Raw genomic sequence first — 19212 nt, forward strand, 5'->3', positions numbered from 1 at the left:
ATCCATGGGAACTTCAGCCGCATCACTCTGCTGAGCGTGACGCTCTGGAAATGCGCAGGTTTAATTTAATTTTTCATTTTTTATGTGTAGATGGAAATTAGATGTGAGGGGGAAGACAGTGTCCTGCAGTTTGAATTACCTTAACGGCTCTCTGTTTGGCTTCGCTGCCTTAGCTCCACTGAAAGCTGACTGCCTTGCTTCGCTGCTTGCGTGTCCAAAGCAGAAGGCGGAGCGCAGGTTAAAACGGCAGCGGTGGCCGGGAAAGGGCAGCGTGCCTGCCTCGGCTAGACCAGGTCGGTGACACCGCGGGGGCAGTTAGAGCTGCCCTCCAAGTGCTTCCCCTGGCCCCGGGAAGCAGGACGGTGCTCAGGAGAGCTGCGTCCGTACGAGTCCCTGCCTTTGTGGCAAAAATACCCGCTTTTTGTGTCGGGCAGAAATACCCCGTTTTAGCAGCGTAACTTTGGGCATATTTTAGTTGATTTGCAAGAAGTTAATTTTTATTCCATATTTAATTTATTTTTTTTTTCCCCCCTCTTCCAAGCCCTTAGATGAATATGGCCTTATATTGGGAAGGTGGCCTGCGTTAATACAAGGGCTAACTCTTCCGCTGCCATCCAGCAGCCATCCAGCTGATCAGATGCTTCTGAGATGGGATGTCTGGAAGGTTTAATTTGCTCACCTCAGAATGAATCCTTTGAATCGCGAGTCCATCTCTTGCCTGCGTAGCCATATTCTCTCTGAAGCACAGCAGGTTTTTTCGTGATTACACCCCGGTGAACCGATCGCTTCCCTGTGTCGGGTTTGGACCGAGAAGGCCGTGTTGCATGCTTGGCCCCTTGAAATCCGTTTGAGAAAATAAGCAAGAAGGTGGCGTTTCTCGTTGAGACAGGGCTCTGAAGTGCAGCTGCCACCTCCGTGGGCTGGCTGTGCGCTGCAGGAATATCACGGGGCTGTCCTTGGGGCATTAAAATAGTTTCCACAACAGCTGATTGAGGTACCAAGCCCCGACTTCGAATGCGCCCAGGCAGCAAGCAGGGACAGAAATTGAGCGAGTACGGCTTAGTAACCCAACAGACCCGCTCAGATATCTTAATGTATTTTGGGGAAGGGAGGTGCCATTTCTTCCAGAGCTTTTTATTTCACATTAGCCGAGGTCTCTCGCGCTATCCCTGGGAGAGCCGGCGCGGTTACCGTTGACCTGAAAAGCCACAGAGTCTATAAATGTTTCACGGTTTAACTGAATCTTGATTGCATGGCACTTTTAAGTGTATATGCTGTCCAGTCCCCCAAAGCCGTCTGCCTGCGAGCGTCCTGGCTGGGGCAGGAGGGTGGACCTGGCGTTTGGAGCAGGATTTTTTTTTTTTTTTTAAGTTTCGTACGCTATTTTACTGTGCAAACTTTCCATGAGCTGGCACGGGTGTGGTGGGGATGAAGTGCTGGACGGGTTCGGAGGAGCTAAGTGCGTACGCGTTAATCTCGCTGTGCGCTTTCGTAAAGTGTGCTCTGTGACGCCGGTTGGGACAAAGTCTGCGCAGCTGTCGGGCTGGTGCTTTTCTTTCTTTTCTGTGTCTCCTTATGAAATGACTGCCTGCCGTGGCTCAAAAGTGAGCCAGGACTCAGCTCGGCTTGACCTGGGGGCTTGAGGGGGAAATAGCGGCCCCTGTTTTGACTTCCTCGAGGCGTCAGCTGTGAAGTTGTTTCATCTCGTGTGTCCCAGGAAGCAGAGCAGGCATTTGTTAGGTCTGTGATCTTGCATGTGTTTCCTACAGAAAGGACTAATTAGCGGAGTTAGGAGAGGAGCAGATTGGTATTTGGTAGGGTGGATTCTTCCTGGCATCGTTAGTGTTTCTATTTAAGAGATCCTGTGTTATTAGTCCAATAAATAGCACTGAAACACAAAAGTAAATGATTTAGGATGAATGATTTCTCACCACCTCATTTTGCTGGAGGATGCAGTTGTGAACAGAGAAGCAATTAAGGCCGTTGGCGTCGTCTCTGGGGTTTATCACATCAAATCAACAGGGTAGCACTGCATGGTGTATGTTTTAATGCAGCAGAGATCAGTCTGAGTGTCTGACTTGTCATGTCAGACATGACATGCATAGTCTGAGCCCCGGCTTTGGGAAGGAGCTTTCCTTTCTCACAAGGATGTTAATTCCAAAATCCTGAAGTCACTGGTGGCCGCCAGACTTCTGTCCACGCAGGCGTCAGCGTTTTAAATTCTGTCCCTTCTTGCAAATACCCACTGTCACAAGAGACCTGAGTGCCAGCAGCCCTTTTAATGATGCCTGGGAGTGCTCAAGGGCAATATCAAATGTATACAGCGTAGTCTCCGTTGCATAATTTTTGCATGATAAACATTTTAAGACCAGCAGGACTTGGGCCGTAGCGAAGCGACTGGAAGCTGGAGAAGCGGCCCGGAGCGAGGTGCCGACAAGCTCGGTCCCCTGTAAGACCAAGCACAAACAGAGATGTGGGAGAGGGATGGGACTGAGTAGCTGAAAATGCACTGCATGGGGGAGCTGAACTTCATCTTTCCTGGCACTTGGGTCCTTGGTGGCTGCTCTGCAATGAAGATTTTGAGAAAAGATTGCTAATTCTCACTCGGTGATGGGAGTCTGAAAGCCATTTACAAGATTAAGGACTAGAAAGTTGGTAACTTGAACTTCTGTGAGCTTGGGAAACTTGAGAAAATCTTGCTCATGGGGCTGAAATGGGTAAGGACAGCATGAGGAAGAATTTAACCGTTCATCTGTAGCCTTAATAAGAGGCTGACCTTTCCATCATGTTCACAATTCTGTCACTGTATTTGGAGGCATCTCAGTTTAAATGCTACATCAATGTCTGGGAACCGCGGAAGTCAATGGTGTGTCTCAAAATCACGTACGAGTTATTTAGAGGAGGTGAGGGAAAGAACATGAATCAGCAGCTTGGAATATCAGCTGAGCTAAAGCAGGAAGGGCAGTGACCGAGCGAGCGTTCCCGCAGAGCACCCTGGCCTGCTGAAAGCGTCCCTTCCCCCAGGCAGTCCCCAAAGCCACCGGCCAGCGGCAGCTGTAGAAACCCACCAGTGGTCTTGCACTTCCCTGACCCCGGGCAGGGCTCGAGGCGTCAAAGCACACGCAAGCAAATGCCCTCCTAGGAAATCCGCTCGTGGCTTTGTGCATGCGTGTCAACTCCCTGGAAAGGGGTGGGTGACGCAGAATAGGAGTGCTTAAAACCTCTGGGGTCCTGCCGTTGGCCCCTGCCCAGGGGCACGTGTTCTTCCCGAGACCAAATGCGGCTAAAACACCGGTTTGAAGTACGTTCTGTCATAGTAAACCGCGTCTATGAACAGCTATATCCCTTTTCTTTAGCAAACCTGAAATTTAGCCTGCTCAGACCCTTGGCAGAAAAACCGAGTGCAAATTTGTGATACCAGGCAGGATCTCTCGGTGAAATGGTGGGGCCTGCAGATTTATGTGACCTTTGCTCGCTGGCAGGGAGCAAACCTGTTGGTGATGACTGTCTCAATTATGGGTCTCTTTTGGAACATATAAGCATTACCTTGGAGATTATAGCTGGCAGGGAACACAAGCTGCTGGATCTTCAAACCCATTTATCAGTCTGCTTGCCATTTGTATCTCCAGGTGGAGGAAATTGGTAACCACACTGCTCGAAGGCTCTAGCGCTTTTGTTAACTCTTTATTGCTGGGCTCAGTAAAAGATTAGTATGGAAACGGAGGAGCGGTACTGGTCTGGTCTGCTTCAGCGATCTTCTGTTTCGCACCAGCCCTGTTGGGGCTGGTGGTTTTTTTGGCTTGTGGTTTTGATCCGTGGTTGTTTTTTTTTAAACTGACCCAGAGCTGAGGAGTGAATCGGCTTCTTGAGTTCCGTGGGGGGCGTTGGCAAAGCAGATTCAACTGGGGTTACCTGGCTAAACAGAATCGGGTTCTTAAACAAGGCTGGAATATCTCTCAGCAGCTAACAACCCTCTGCTAACCATATGGCAGAATTAGCCAGCGAACGCCATACGTGTGTAGGATTTCAATTTTCTCCTTGGCAAAGTAACAAGTCGGCGCTGACCTCTTGCTTCGTATCTTTCTAAATGTCTCTCGGTGCCTGTTGTTCAGAAGAGAGCTTCCCTCTCCTTTGTCTTCACAGATCCGTCTGGGTTTATTTTTGATGTGCAATCCAATACTGTGATGGCCCAAGGAGGAACCTTTGAAAACATGAAGGAGAAGGTAAATGTGTCTTCTGAGACTTTAACTCACCACGTGCCGTGGAAGAGCTCCTGAGCGCTGTATCTTCATCTCCTCTCTGAGATGAAATATGTTTCTGTCTGGGAGCTAACTGCAGCTCTGTCAAAAGCAAAATTTTATTCAGGCTAAATCGTCCTGGCGCATTAAAGTTTTATAAGGAAGTCATCGTTTACGGTTTTTAGACTGCTCGCAGAAGGGTTGCTGTAGGCTCCGTGTGGGATAAAGCAAATGGTTTACATGTTACCCTGTTTTCTTCCCTCTAGATCAGCGCGGTGCGTGCGATAGTCCCCAACAGGAGCAACAATGAGATTGTCCTTGTGCTGCAGCATTTTGACAACTGTGTGGACAAAACAGTGCAAGCATTTATGGAAGGTAACTGCGGCTGGTTTCTTGGCGGGGTTTGTGGCTTCGTAACTCGCAGGTACCGTCTTTATGGACCTACTTCAGAAGCAGCAATAGCCTTTGTGCAGAAAGGGCTGTGTGCAGGAGGTACGCCAGGTGGCAGAAGCTCATGTAGCTTCTCACCACATCCAAGTGCAGACTCCATCCACAGAGATAACGAACGGGTGATCCTCTTCCCAAGTTTTAGTTGGTGTTTGTTCAACTAGGGGTCAAGGCAGAGATAAGCATTTGATAGCTCTTTACCTAAAAGGGGGTTGATACTTAATTACAGAAACTCTTGTTCATGTGTACAGAATGGGAATGTCTTCAGCTTCGATGGTTGCTGTTTGTACTTTGAAACCTGGCTCAAAAATCTTCTCTTGGGTCTGGCTGGCATGCTGCATTAGGTGGATTTTCTGACCTTGGAGAAACAGGCTGTTCCTGGTGACAGTGCCTGTCGCTTTGCAGCTCTTATTTCCATGCCGGCCATCACTGACAACTGCGCTCTGCCTCTGGCCTACAGAAGGTATGACAGCTATTCCTCAGACTGTGGGCATCCTGACACAGTCAGTGCCTCTGGGGAGAGAAGGCCAGCAGACATCTGACCTGAACGCAACCTTTGAGTTCAGAACATGCTCCAGCAGGGTTCCAAGTACCTAAACCTTTAGTATGACAGAGCCAAAGAGAAGATTTTTTTGTTTGTTTGTTTTTGTTTTCCTGGAAAGAGCTGGCACTGTGGTGTAAGGGAGTAGTCCCGTTCAGCAGTGTGCTCCCAAAGCAAAAACGAAATCGATCCTTTTATTACATCAACTGAGAGAACTGAAACTTAGCTGCGGGAAGTGTGACAGCTGGCTCCAGGTATGGAGGCACTTCCACGTGACCGGGAAAGAATTGGAGTGGATGCCAGTCCACTGCTCATCGCTGCATTTCATTTCAGGTAATGCCAGTGAAGTACTGAAAGAATGGACTGTAACAGGCAAAAAAAAGGTAACGCTTTTTAAATATACTTTGCTAAGGCATTTATCTTTTTATTTTGAGGATTTAGACTAGAGAGAACAGTAGGCATTCCTCGTGATTCAGATGGGAAAAGAAACCAAAGAGCAAACGTGTATATTGACGTTAGCAGAACTGATGCACGGAGATAATCACTAGGTTATCAGGTGCCTCGCTGTTCAGGGCAAGGATTTACATGGTAGCTTCAGTGCAAGTTGTAAACATCATCTTCTCGCCACATCTGCATTTCATTTAGTTGTCAGACACGTTGTGTCAAATGTAGCATCTGAAAAAAAAGGTTCTGGACTTTCTGTCCTTGCAGTCGCTTTTATTCTGCTGACCCTCTACAGGACCCCTAATCCGCACACACAGCCCCACGCTGAAGTAAATCTTTATCAGGTCCATTTATTTCAACGGAGCTCTGTAATTCACTGTTCAGATAGTCATGCTGTTCCATTTTTCATCGGTAACCTTTGGAGCTGAACAGTTGCGTTTTAATGCTGAGCTCTGTGGAAATATATTTCTTTGTCACGTAAGCTTTCTCGAGTGTTTTGCCTAGCTCTTTGCTCAGACCTCTGTGAAAGGGTTAAATAAAGATTTGCAAAGTTTCACTACTTGATATTATAATATCTAAATCCACCAGGACAAGAATAAAATCATAATTATTCAAAAGGACTCCTCTGAATACGTGAAAAGCACCAGCGTGAAATGGAGAGGGGGGAAAAAAATGTGACTGAATAGCCCTGTGCTGGGAAATGAGGGAAGTTTTATCAGAGCGAGGTCTAGCAGAGCACCCTGGAAGCTGCACCTTGCCAGTGAGCACCCACAGAAGCAACCTGGCTGGTGCTGTGGGTTACAGCCACAAACCTCTCCGCTGTTTCCTATCAGTTATGCAGCCTTCATCTGATAACCAGTGCATTGCTCTTGTTGGCACACCATCGGAGAGGATAATGTATTCGCGCCTCATTAATGCCACTATATCTGTCCTCATTGTTGACTAAATCCCTCCTACTGTTAATAGGATCAACAGCCAGGCTGCCTGAAAAAGCATTTAATTCAGCTACTTTCAGCCAGTAAGCATAAGCTTAATTTTCCCTTCAGGAATTAAGCTTAACGGGTTTTTTTTTTTTTCCCCCCTTTGTAATGTGGATACCTAATCCTTAGAACAAGAAGAAGAAAACCAAACCGAAACAGCAAGCTGAATCGAGCCCCGGCCTCCCAGACCCCGGTAAATTGGTGTCCACTGAAGAGGAGCAGTCGGCAAACTCGGAGAAGGGTGGAATTAACGGTTTCCATGTCAACGGCTGTGCCCACGACACGGAGTCTGTGGACTCGCTCAGCGAAGGTTTGGATGCACTTTCAATTGATGCCAGAGAGCTGGAGGATTGCGAGTCTGCTGCACCAGACATGCCTGATAGAACAGGTTAGTCTCTATAAAGTAGCGCAGGAGATGGGCACCGAGTGTTTAAAAAGCAGAGGAGCTGCCTCCTGCTCTTTCGTGTTCCTTCTTTGTTTTGGGTCAGCTTTGAATACTGATTTGTTTGGATGGCTCTTCAGGAAAGAGCAGCTCACCTTGATTTTTCTGATTTTTTTGCTTGTTGTGGTAAAGAGGCGGTCAGTGTTCTGCTGTCCTCTTCACGTTCCCCTTTAAACGAGTGTGCTTTTCTACAGCAGTGCCTGAACTAGAGAATGGAATAGCAGACTTTGACACAAAATCGCTCATCATGCATCCTTCCCAGAGCCCTTCGTCTCTTAGACAGCGGCCTGAGCAGAGGAGTGCTAGCAGGTCTCTGTCCAGATCAACAGCGAGCAATTCAACTCCTGCGTCCCTGTCTGTAATGCGGCTGGAAGATGTTCCAGTTTCACCTGCAAACAAGAAGCTAGGTAAGGCCCTGAGGGTCTGCACGCTCTCCGATGTCGGAGCAGGTTGCTGCTGGTCAAATTCTCACCGCCTCTTCTGCACTGTCACTGACAGACACGGTGGTGAGGCGTACTGGACTTTGATTTTAATGTGAGCTAACATACTTCTTATTATCTGGCCAGTAACTTGCACTCCGCTCCTCCTCTTCCCTATGCACAGCAGGAATCTTGACAGCAGTTTAGATGTAGTGCCTGGAGCGGCAAACCCATACGTGTGAGAAGCAGGGGAGGAAGCAGCCAGTCTCGCTGCATACGTTTAGCCCATTCTTCTGTGTGCTCCATCACAGAGCCTTTAGGTTGTTTCTCATCTTTTGTGAGAATTTGTCCAAAGGCCAGAAGTTCGGACCAGCCCTGTTACAAGAAGTGACAGCCTCCTTCTACTGGATTTTTTTTTTCTTCCCCTCTTCCGTGTGCTTTCTCCACAGCTGAGTTCTTACGATAACAAGTGGGGACAGGAGGGACCTCAGAGACCCCGATTGTGATCACGGTTATTGTACTTAGCTTAGGGAGATGAGGTGGTGGTAGTTCACCTCCTTGCTGCGTGGGAAAGCTGTAACGAGCAGTGTTAATGTAGCTTGGCGGGGGGCAACTGCACTCCAGCAAGCTCCAGAGAGCGTGGGCAAGGTGATGTACCCTGCTGGTGAGCTGAGACACAGGGACTAACCTCGGCAGCCATAAGCAATCCTTTCAGCTCCTGATTTGAGGAAAATAGCCTTAATTTTAGTTTCCGAGATAATTCCCTTCCCCAGGCAAACAGTCATTTCGTATTATTTAGCGGTATGGTGTGTTGGTCTTTGGAGCAGAACGCATTTCACTTGTCTCAGTCCCTAGCACAAAAGCAACTCAGAGATGCGTTTGATTTCTCTCGTGTATTTGAAAATGTGGAGGGACATCAGTGCCCGTAGAAGGAAGTTCTACAAGCCTTGGGAAAACCTTCCCCAGTAAGAAAACCTCTCAAACTGTCCCTGCTGAACCTAGTGCCTTTTTAATGGGGAAGGGAAAGAAAAATTTAAAACCAAGCAGTGTATAGTTTTAAAATAAGAGGGGAAAGTCATCTTTAGATATATCCCTGCTGGGAGGATTTAGCAGTGTGATTGACATGGCTGTTTGAGTTCACTCTGTCTCTTGGTAGGTTCTAATATTGAAAAATCAGTGAAGGATCTCCAGCGCTGCACCGTTTCACTGGCTCGGTACCGGGTTGTGGTGAAGGAGGAAATGGATGCTTCCATTAAGAAGATGAAGCAGGTCTTTGCTGAACTGCAGAGCAGGTAAGTTAAATGTAGGGACAGATCCAGGTGTTAAGGCTTAAGACCAATACATGTGGAGTAAGACTTCGGCTTTCCAGTCGGGTTAATGACTTGCTTGTCTTTGCCCTACCGCCCAAGCACTGTTCTTCAGCGTCTGGGAGGTCAGCGTGTCGTAAAGAACTCCGCACTCTGGAGTTTTTTAGAAGCCGCCTTCGTGGGCGGCTTTGCAAGGCCTGCGTTCGAGCTGTCGTCCCACGCGTGCGGTGGGATGTTAATAGGCTGTTCAAGGCTTTGGTGTGTCCGTCAGGGTCTTCGATGAACTGTGGCTCCGTGGCGGTACAAGACAGTTGTCCTGACCATCATAAAGTCGTTTTAGACGCAGACGATACGAGCATACTGTCAGTTAGGTGCTACTATTAGCTGTGCTGGAAGGAGAACTGTGGGGAGCTCGGGGTGCAGTAGTGTGTCTCTTTTAGAAACAAACATCCGTATGTGAAATCTTCAAATTCTGGTTGAATATAACATGGAAGAGAGGGGTCCTTTTGAAGGTATAGATACACATCAAAGATCATCCTGTGCAGCATTGCTTCCCCTGTTTTAAGCCAAGCTTTTAATACTGTGCATGATGTTCCCTACGGCTGTAATCGGGTCTTTTTTTTAATGAACATCTTTATTGGTTTGGCTAAGTGCTTTAAGATGATATTCCGAAAGGCCTAACGTCAGATATACCCGCTGTCTTGGCTGATTGAAGCCATTAGTGAGAAATTGTTCTTCTTGGTTATACAAATATGATTGTTTTGGTAAAGAAATGTTCATAAGAAACTGCACAGAGAGTTCTCCTTGCCTGAAGTGAGTAACATTTGACAAGTAACTAAAATGCTGCTATCGCATTGAAGGATTAAAGTAGATACTTGGCAGACGTGCAAATCTGTGTCAAAAGCTGTCTATGTCTGAAAACTGTATGTGGCCTCAAAGGCAAGCGTATTTAGCGGCAGTGATGCGGAGAGCTGTATTCTGAAGCCTTTTAGCAGATTTAGTTGTTCAGTGTGGACTTTTTTCTTGTGCTCGTACTTGCGTTGAACTTTGCCACCAGGAAGTGCTCTCCTGAAGTAAGTGGAATGCTGTCCTGTATTTAAATTCAGCCTGTGCTAAAAATACTGACAAAAATGTTTACAGATGACTTTTAAACTTACCTGAGGAGACTAGACCAAACTGGAGGGGTAAGGTTAAAGGTGTCCGTGTGCCCTGAGCTGCGTTTTCGTGCTAAGAGCTGTGGTCTCCAAGCCGAAGCTGGACGTGGAGCTCCCAGCACCTCCCGCCTTTTGGAAAAGCTGCGATGTAAGGGGATTTACCTTATCAATAGCTGAGGGATTTGTAGCCCTAACTCAAGTTCGTTTTTATGAATATTATTTCTTACTTTGTTGTTAGTGGCTTTGTCTACTGAGTCAATACTGATGCAGTATTATCACTGTACGCAGTGGGTTTTTGTTGTTAAGTTTTTTGTCTGCCTCTCTATGCAGTTACAACACCTGTAAAAAAACCTCTCCCTGGCATGGAAAATGTCATTCTTTTGGCTAACGTGTCTGGCTCCGTATAAGTAATTCCTCGCCCTTCGACTTACGTTACCATCTATAAAACACTTGCGTCATGTTCGGGAGGGTCAAAGACTCAAGTCCAGTCCCGCAGCATTGCTCCGATAAGCCGAGCCGGCAGCGGGTGAAGCAGGATGTGCGGTTCCGTGAGCGGGGAGGCGAGCGCCTGCCTGGAACGGGGCCGCCTGGAACGGGGCCACCGGGAACCTCCTTCGACAAATGTCAAGGGAAGGAGCTGCCCAGCAGGATGCCAGGTCCGTGCAATTGATAAGCGGCGACTCTGCAGCCGGGGCCGTTCGGCTCCGCAGAAGGAGATTCACTTTCCTTTTCCCAGAAGTGATGCGGTTGCCGGTGAGCTGAGGTGTAAATTGTACCTTCACGTTTTTTTCTGTTGTTGTTTTGTTTTTCCAAGTCCCTTCGTGACCCAGAGAATAATCAGTGTATTTTTAAATCCTACGGCACAAGGCAGGATCCTCTTGCTGAATTGCCTCTCCAGCTGGCTTTCTACCAAAGGAAAACCTGGTTTAAAAGCAGGTTTGTTCAACTGACACAGGATATTTAAGTAGCAAAGCTTGGACTGGTTTAACTTCTGCCTGTCAGGGATGTCCTTTTAACCAGTGAGGCTTCCTAGAGTTCTCGACCTTCATCTTCTCTGGCTAGACAACGTGCTTGTATTAGACCTGTGGTCTGTAGGTAGGTGAGGGTGAAGAAGGAGACTCTAATGTTGGGGTCGTGCCTATCTCAATCTCTGAAATCCATCCTGTTTGAGTAGCAGATGTAGCAGTAGCTGCTTTGGCTTCCTATTTTGAGAGGATTTGCTCCTCCGGGCTGGAGATGATTGGGTAGCCTGAACTAAAGAATCCTCGTAGTCCTTATTTCCTGACTATTTTGCTATCCGCTGACAGGGAAAATAGCACATTGGGGAACCCCCCCCCCCCCCCCCCGAGCCTTTGTGAGTGGTGCGGGTAAGTTCAACTTCAGCGCCGCGTGCTGAGGTTGGGTGTGGGGCAGGGTTTGAGGTTTCTCGCTGCTGAGGTCATGGCCGCGTGCCTCGTGCTGCGGGTCGCCCTTGCTTCCTCGTGGCAGAGCTGCCAGGCGTGCTTCCAGCCACCTTCGATTGCAGTCAGTCTTTGAGGTCGCTGCGTTTCAGCCCCAAGGAAAACTGACCCCCGAAACCCTTGGCGTGCTTGTGCAAACAGCTGTTGTCTTTCGCGAACAGACATCGTCTCGCAGGCGCTGCTCGACCGAGCTGGCTTGCAGCTGAGAGCATTGCTTCTAATGGTTGGGTCGCAACCAAGTATTCAGCATTATTTCATCTTCAGCAGTTATCGGTTTATCCGCTTCCCCTTTTTCTTCCTTGTGCGCTTCTTAAATGTCCCTTCTTAAAGCCCAGTCCTTCTGGCAGGGGCAGACGCGCTCTCCGTCCTGCCTGGGATCTTGTCCCAGGACAGCAGTCGAGAAGGGAAGGCGTGTTTCCGAACGGATCCGGCAGAAGGAAGTGAGTTTGTTTGACGAGAAGCCGCGCAGGATGGAGGAGCAGTGGGGTCTGATCCGAATCGCTCATCACGCGAACCTCAGGCAGAGCCGCTTGACCTCTGTTCCTCAGCCAGCCCAACTGTAAAATCGGGTAAAGGACTCCAGCTGAGCTCTGCTGAGTAAATGAAATTACAAAGAGACGTAAGCTATGATCTGTGCCAAGGTGCGTGCGTGTGTGCCCGCAGCCTGGCGGAGAAAGCCCAGAATGGCCCATATGAAGTGGGCGTTGGCTCTGCAGGAGCTGGGCGTGTTGCCGGTGTGTTCAGGGAGGAGGCGCTGGGGTAAGGTGTAGCACAACCGAGTTCTGCAGCACGAGAGCCGCAAGGCTGTTCCTGCACTTGAATTAATCATTAAGGCCGCATTCACACCCGTATCTCTCCGAGCTCCAGGGGATTCCTGCTGCTGACGTGGCTCTGGGCAGAAGGCAGCTGGGCTATCTCCCTTTACCCTGCCCGTCGGTGTTGCAGAGCCAGGTTGAACCGCTCTGGAGATGGCTAGAAACAAGGTGAAGTCTTATTAGCGTAGCTTTTGACACGTGTTGTTGTATTTGTGCAGTTGGGCTGAGAGTGCCTGACCTGGATCAGGCCCCTGCTGTGCTACGAGCAGAAACAATTCCTGCCCTGAAAAGGCAGATGGACAGAGCGATAAATCAACAGAAGAAGCCAAATGTCAAAGCTGCTGTTCAGAGGGAATTGTTTAAATTGATCTTGCCTCAGCCCTCTCTGACATGCAGAGGAGCGGGAGCGGTGGGTTGAGTTTGCGTTTCAGATGCTCTGCGGTTTCCCTTTCAGATGGTCGCTAAAATAAATATTCTTCCCATTTTCAAGCAAACCTTCCTCACTAAAAAAGCGTGTGGTCGGTGTTGAAGGGCTGACCCTGCGCACTGCCGATACCCCTCTGAGTACCATTTAGTGTCTGTGCTGCAAGTGTCATACAGCTAACGTGGGAGGAAGACTCTGCTTTTATATTTAGAAAGCTGAAACTGAAATGAACCCTATTAATAGGCTGTCGAATGCGTTCAGGCCGCTGGCAGCAGCTGAGCGAAGGTGAGCTGCAGCGGTGCAGGCTGAGGGCGTTGGAGGCGTAGCTTAGAGCGAGCACAAAAGAAGCATTTGCAGGGAGGGTGTCTGCAAGGGTCTGGATTCCTTATGGCGAAGAACAGAGCTGCGACCGGTACCTGCCCCTGTCCAGAATGGGAGGACTGGTATTTCCCCTCCTGCTTCCGTTGCAACCCGAGTTACTCGGTGTGCACATCTCCAGGGGCAAGAGCCCTCTTTGCACGGCCTGCGAGCAGCGCTTATGCGGAGCTCCCCGGGTGCTCTGCCTTGCTGGAGGGTGCTCCGTAGCCTGAATTTGCTAAATTTGGCCAGGCGGTAGCTGTGCGGTTCCGCTTGCGTAAAGGCTGCCGCCGTGATGCCCCGGGGGAGTTGCGGTCTCATGGCAACAGACACACTTGAGGCACGCTGGAGCCTCCTGGCGAGTGGAGGTGCTTCGCTGTGACCCACTCAGGTGTTCCCTCCGTGGCCAAAAAATCCTCAGGCCGTAAGAGACTCCCGGATCGTGGACCTGCGTGGCTCTGGGTGACCTGTCGGCTGCGTGGTGGCGACCGGCAGGAGGTCCTGTCCTTGTACCTGCTGCACCGTGTGGAAGGGTGCGCGTGCTCTCGTGTGGGTCCTGCAGCCCTGTGGGGATCAGCAGGGTATGCGCCTCCCGAGAAGCGGCACAGAGCACCAGAATCCAGGTTTCTGGGTTGGTGGGCCAATTTGGTAGGCTTAAATAAGCTAATGAGGGCATAAGAGTCAAGCATTGCTTCACGATGTGGCACCTGAGAGGCTGCCTTGGAAGGGACGGGTGCCCGAATGCCCGGCGTCCTGCTCCTGCTATCGCAGCTCCTCGTCCTGCCCCACTGCTCATCAGTTTTGTGTTCTGAGTGGCTCTTTTAAACGTTGTGCTCTAGTTTTCTTCGGTGAAAAGTCCAGCGGAGTGCAGCTTCCCCCAACACCGCGGCTGCCGCTCCCTCTCCCCTTGCCAAGTGGCTCCGACTTTATCAGAGTAAGGTGACCACGTACCCAGCGGGTTGTCGGGAACGCCGCACTGTGCTCCGTGCTGACCCAAGCCTGAGCAAGTTTAATGCCAGCGAAACCTGCACACAACTCCTCAGCTTCCAGAACAAAAGCCGGGGCTCGGTGCGCAGCGCGGCGGGTTCCTGCTGCCATCTGCCGGTCTCTCCCCGCTGGCTGGCACGCCTGGAAACCCTCCCGCCGCTGTTCTTGCAGTAGGATTTCGTTGTCCTCTTTGTTTAATACTAAATCTCTTCCCTTTTTCTGTGGTTTTTTCCCCCCAGCCTTATGGATCGCGAGGTGGCGTTGCTGGCTGAAATGGACAAAGTGAAAGCAGAAGCAAGTAAGACTCTGTCTTTCTACCAACAAGCGCCCACCTGAAGAGCTGTAGGTGTTGCTGCACTCTGAAGAGACAAGCCCCCCTAGAAGCAGATTTCTGTGACTTACCTCCTGTTCACATTGTTCCTAAATATGTGGCTCTATACCCAAACAAAACTTGCCCTATAGCTTGAGCTGACAGTATATATTGTGACTAGGGGATGTTGGCTGCTGACACCGTTGACGGCACCCATCCTCTTCGAGGCCGTTGCTCTGTGCCCTCGTTAAAGGGTGAGACAGAAATGGCACTCTTCCACGGGAGGCCATTCCTGAAAATCTCAGCGTTCCTGGCGAGCTGGAAAGGGCTTTCTCTGCTCACCTGGCGCGGGTGGGACGTGATCCGCAGGGACGCCCGCACCGGCAGCACCGAGCCCCGCGGTTCAGGGGGCGGCAAGGAAGCGGTTAGCCTGGGGAGAGCGGCAAAGCTTCTACCGAAGCTGCGTGTCGTGCCCCTCCTCGAGTCGGCTTACAGCTCAGGTTCAGTCTGTGTCTGGAGATGTAAATCGCCGCAGGAGGGAGCGGCCGGGGCTGCTGTGCAGCTGGCACAGAGCTGCCCGGGGGGGGACTCGGGGGAACCTGTTGTTTACCAATAAGGTGCTGTGTGCCGGGGCTGGGGTTGTTTAACTCTGGGTAGGCTGGTCCGCTGTCGACGCTGCCTAAGCTGTGGTCTGTTTTGCAGTGGAAATTCTGGTCAGCCGCCAGAAGAAGGCAGAAGCCCTGAAGAAGATGACTGATGTGGCAGTGCGAATGTCGGAGGAGCAGCTGGTCGAGCTCAGAGCCGACATAAAGGTGAGCTTTTCACTCCGCTTCTGTCTAATCCAACCGAGTGCTAATCTCGCTGAAATGTGGTGTTGCAGAAATGACGCAGCCGCCACCTAGTCCGTGGTAGGAATTATGCGGGTGCCACCTCAACAGGGCCTGGCCCTAGGTTCCTGCTCGAAGAAGATGAGTCGCCAGTCTGCTGAGTAAATAAGCGGTTTATTTATCCGACAGGCAGAGCAGCTCGAGCTGGGTGTCTCCGAGGAGGGACCCCTACCCCGGATCGCGCACCCCAATTATACCTGTACCACCCAGCGCCCGATCCCCAAGTCCAACCCCTTAATTCTGGTCGCTCGTCTCTTGATTTCCTACTGGGTTTCTTGGTCACTGGGCTGGCCGCCTTCTGAAGTTACCTCATGCTCTTGGAATTGTTTCCTTGGTCCTTATCCTCTCCATTCCGCTCGTATCTGCCGGATTCGGCGAGTTCTGTGTTTGCAGCGTTAGTTTTATCAGAAAGTTTACTCTCGGACAGCTCTTGCGGCCTAAGGCTTCAACTGCTTTAGCTTCTAGGGCTAAGCAAGGCTATTAATCCTAACAGTTCTCAACAGTGGTACGCTTTTTTGTAACCTTCTGGGTTTCCGGCACTTCTGGGTGCAGTTTTGTGTTGTGCGCAAGTCTTTCCTTGCGTCCGTAGTTCTCGAATTCACCGCCAGTGCTCTGCACGCTGCCGTCCGCAGCCACGCAGTGGGATACGGGACACCTCGTCCTGAATCCTAATTTAAAATAATTTGGTTTGTAAAATACTGACTTCAGCCAACATCCGATCGTCCAGACATTAACCCCGGTGCGTGCAGCCCAACGTTCAGCCATTGTGAACTGGCAGAGTGCGGGGAACGTGGCAAGGCCGCAGCTTTGTGCTCGGAGCAGTTGTGAAAACCTCCCGCTGGTGCAGGCTGACCTCTGCCTCTCCCCCTAAATCGGGAGAGCCTGCCTGCTGCGACTTTTGTATTCCGTAAAACACTCCTGCTCTCCAGCACGCCGGCTCCTGCCACAAGAGGTCAGTGCGAAGTTGCATCAATTAAACTCCAGTTTGAAAACTAACCTGCTCACCCCCGTAGCAGGATCGGTGCAGCTGCGAAACCTGTTGCCCCTGTGAGCGTCCAGAGACCTGGGCTGTGCTGATTTCGCAGACCAGAGACGGGCAGAGCGGAGCTGCTGTCGGATTGAGTTAACCTACGGCTCGGCTGCTGGAGCCTGGGGAAGGCCGTTTCTGTACGGGTAGAAATCGCGCTGAAAAAAAAACCCCTGGTTTTCTGTTTCCATAAGTCGTCGTGGCCGTCTGCCTTCTCACCGAGAGGTTTTTTTTTTCAAGCAGCACCCGACGCGGATACCTTTTCCTGGGCCGAAACGGGAGGCTTTCACCTCCGTTTTCTGTTCCCGTGCGCGGACTGAACTAACGTGCGCGTTTTGCCTTTTCTGTGAAGCACTTTGTGAGCGAACGGAAGTACGACGAGGACCTGGGCAGGGTGGCGCGGTTCACGTGCGACCTGGACACGCTGAAGAAGAGCATCGCCTCGTTCGGCCAAGGTGAGCTGGATGGGAGTCGGGGAGGAGCCGAGGTGTCAGTCACCCCTTCGCTGGCCCTGCCATCACCAAAACCCTTCACGGGCGCCCCAAAACTTTGACAGCGGCGGGACTGGGAGCGTTCTGCTTTGGGCATTTTGTCTCCTCTTGGCAGCGGAGAGAGGAGCCAGCCCTCCCCTTGCTGCTGCTGCCGACGCTCCTCCCTTGGCAAGCGGGGTCTGTGCCCGTTCCCTTCGCTGTCGAGCGCTGGTCCCAGTTAGCCGAGCCCTTGTTCACGCAACCGAAGCTTCATCTTGCCAGAAAAAGCTCTGTTGTCCCTTTGAGCCTTTGGCTCCAGCCATGAGCCGCCTCCACCCCAGCAGTGCTGTGCCTGGCAGGGTCCGGAGGGTGAATGGTCTGGGTCCCATCTGCAGGACGCCCATTTTGGGGTATTTCTCTTCCAGTTTCCCATCCAAAGAACAGCTACTCCACCCGACTGCGGTGCAGCTCCGTCGCAGCCGCCTCCCTGAGCGGTCCCAGCGAGACCTCTGCTCCCTCCACCCCCGCGTGTGCCTCCGCCGCAAGCCTTACCACGGCGAGCAAGAAGCCCTCGTCCTCAGCCGAGGCAGCCGTGGGGAATGCCACCGGCCGCCCTCCCCAGCCTTCGCGAGAGGTAACCGCGCCCTGGCACGGCACCGGTGCCGGCACGGCGCTGCGGGAAGCTTGCTCGGCGTTTGTGGTTCCTCTCCCGATTCCTGGGCAGGGTCCCTCCCTGCCGGGTGCCCTTTGCTGTCAGGACTCGCGCAGGGCCGGGCAGCAGCAGGGTCAAGGGCACCCGAGAGCCGCAGAGCGCAGCCTCGCCTTGACGGTTCTGCTTCAGAGCAGACTTTCGGGGGTTTTGCTTTTCCACTTCTCCTGCCCCGGGAGCAAGAGGCGGGGGGGTGCGTAGGGATGCGGCATCAGGAGGTCGCAGCCCTCCGGCCGGCGGGAGCTGCCTCTACCGGCCCCGCGCTCACTCGCCCACCCTCTTCTCTTTCAGGCTTTCCAGGGGAACAGGCGGCCAGGAGCGGGGCCCAGGTCCCAGGGCCAGCACCACGTCAGCCCCCCGGCCCCTGGCCGCTACAACAACGGCAACCGACACAGGAACGGGCCGGGCCAGGCCCACGGCAGGCGGCAAACCTCGCCCCTGGCAGCCTCCCCTGGCAACCCCAGCCAGACTCAGCCCACGGGCACCAGCGGCGCCTCGGGGCGGCCCGGCCCCCCTCCCTCCGGCACAGAGACCAAGGGCCTCCCGCAGCGTAAGCCCAGAGCCAGTCGCCAGGAGGGAGCGAACTCCTGAGAGCCCCCGGGCTCTCCCTTCCTGCCACAAGTCCCACGTGAGAACCAGGCTGTAGGAAGCTCCTAGCTAGGATACTAACGAAGGAAAGTTTACACTTCTCATTTTTCGTGCCATTTTTTTTTGTTTGTTTTCTTCTTCTCTTGTCCCTTCCTTCCCCCCTCCCCCTCGTTTGCTTTGGGTTCTTCTCACGCCTGCGCCGCACCGTCGGAGCAGGTTCAGGCCGTCTCTCTCTTGCCCTTTTCCTTTCCCCTCCAGAAATTCACCTTTGTCGGCCCAATCTCTGGCAGCGCTGGCCAAAACCCAGCCCCCAGCGTCTTTTCTTCTGTGCACCAACATCTGGGCCTCGCCTCGGGGGAGCGGCCCGTGACAGCCCATCCCTCCTGCTGGCAGCGGGGATGAGTGCCGGGACACGGGGCCCTGGGGGGGGGGCTGTGGGTGTCCCCCCACCCCACCCCAGGGACAGGCAGGGGTCTGGGACCCCTCCTCTCCGGGCCGCGACGCGGGGCCGGGGTCCTGCACACTTGGCTGTTCTCTGGTCTTTATGTTGCGGATCTCTATTTTATTCGCTTCCCCTTCTCCCCCTGCCTTCCCCCCGCTTCTCCAGCCCTTCTTCGTCCCTAAATTAAATTTATAGCAATATCAATTAGCAGAGCTAATCCTAGGAGATACCGGGTGGAGTTTGCGCCAGTCGTTCTTTATAGCTGTACGAATAAAGACGATGTTCACGTTGAATGTCGCCGTCTCTGCCTTCCATGGCTCCGGCCCTCGGAGAGGCCGGGGCTTCCCGGGGGGCCTCTGTGGCTCTGCTGCCCCCCCTCACTTTTCACGCCGGGGTGTTTCTTTCCCTCCCTCCAACCCAAGTTCTCCTCAGTTGGTTGAACAAATTAAATAAATAAAACCCACCTTTGAGCTTTAAAAATTTGGGTGTTTTCTGCTTAAGCAATTCAACCCCACTCCCACCCTTGGTCTGCGGCTCTGGGCACCCATGCGCCCCTGTGCTGCCCCCTCCCCCCCCCCCCCAAGGGTACCCGGCTCCCTGGGGGCCACGAATCCCATCACCCCCGTGGGCTTGTTCTCCCGTGGCCGCCCGCCTCGGGGTGCCCCTTCCTCGCCGCCCCCCCCCGCGGAGAGGAGCCAGAATCGGCCCCGACGGCTCCGGCTGCGGGAGGGTCCGGGCTGGAGCGGGGTCCCGGCGCCCCCCGG

General features: G+C 52.2%; 1 protein-coding gene across 7 annotated transcripts in view; it reads left to right on the plus strand.

The window, feature by feature from the left end:
- LOC143171496 (spermatogenesis-associated serine-rich protein 2-like) overlaps positions 1-18741 on the plus strand; it is a 30630-nt gene extending 11889 nt beyond the window's left edge. For 5 of the 7 annotated variants that reach the window (XM_076360512.1, XM_076360508.1, XM_076360511.1 and 2 more), the window contains exons 3-13: positions 4144-4223; positions 4505-4613; positions 5560-5609; positions 6780-7038; positions 7287-7499; positions 8668-8803; positions 14255-14313; positions 15028-15137; positions 16592-16694; positions 17135-17343; positions 17710-18741. In XM_076360512.1, coding sequence (XP_076216627.1) covers positions 4144-4223; positions 4505-4613; positions 5560-5609; positions 6780-7038; positions 7287-7499; positions 8668-8803; positions 14255-14313; positions 15028-15137; positions 16592-16694; positions 17135-17343; positions 17710-18009 — 1628 coding nt within the window. In that variant the 3' untranslated portion in view covers positions 18010-18741. The remainder of the gene's footprint in view (positions 1-4143; positions 4224-4504; positions 4614-5559; positions 5610-6779; positions 7039-7286; positions 7500-8667; positions 8804-14254; positions 14314-15027; positions 15138-16591; positions 16695-17134; positions 17344-17709) is intronic. The other 2 variants (XM_076360515.1, XM_076360513.1) reach the window with 2 other exon arrangements.
- The last annotated feature ends 471 nt before the right edge of the window (positions 18742-19212 follow it).

This window comes from Aptenodytes patagonicus, chromosome 27 (genome assembly GCF_965638725.1).
Source record: "Aptenodytes patagonicus chromosome 27, bAptPat1.pri.cur, whole genome shotgun sequence".
Classification (NCBI taxonomy): domain Eukaryota; kingdom Metazoa; phylum Chordata; class Aves; order Sphenisciformes; family Spheniscidae; genus Aptenodytes; species Aptenodytes patagonicus.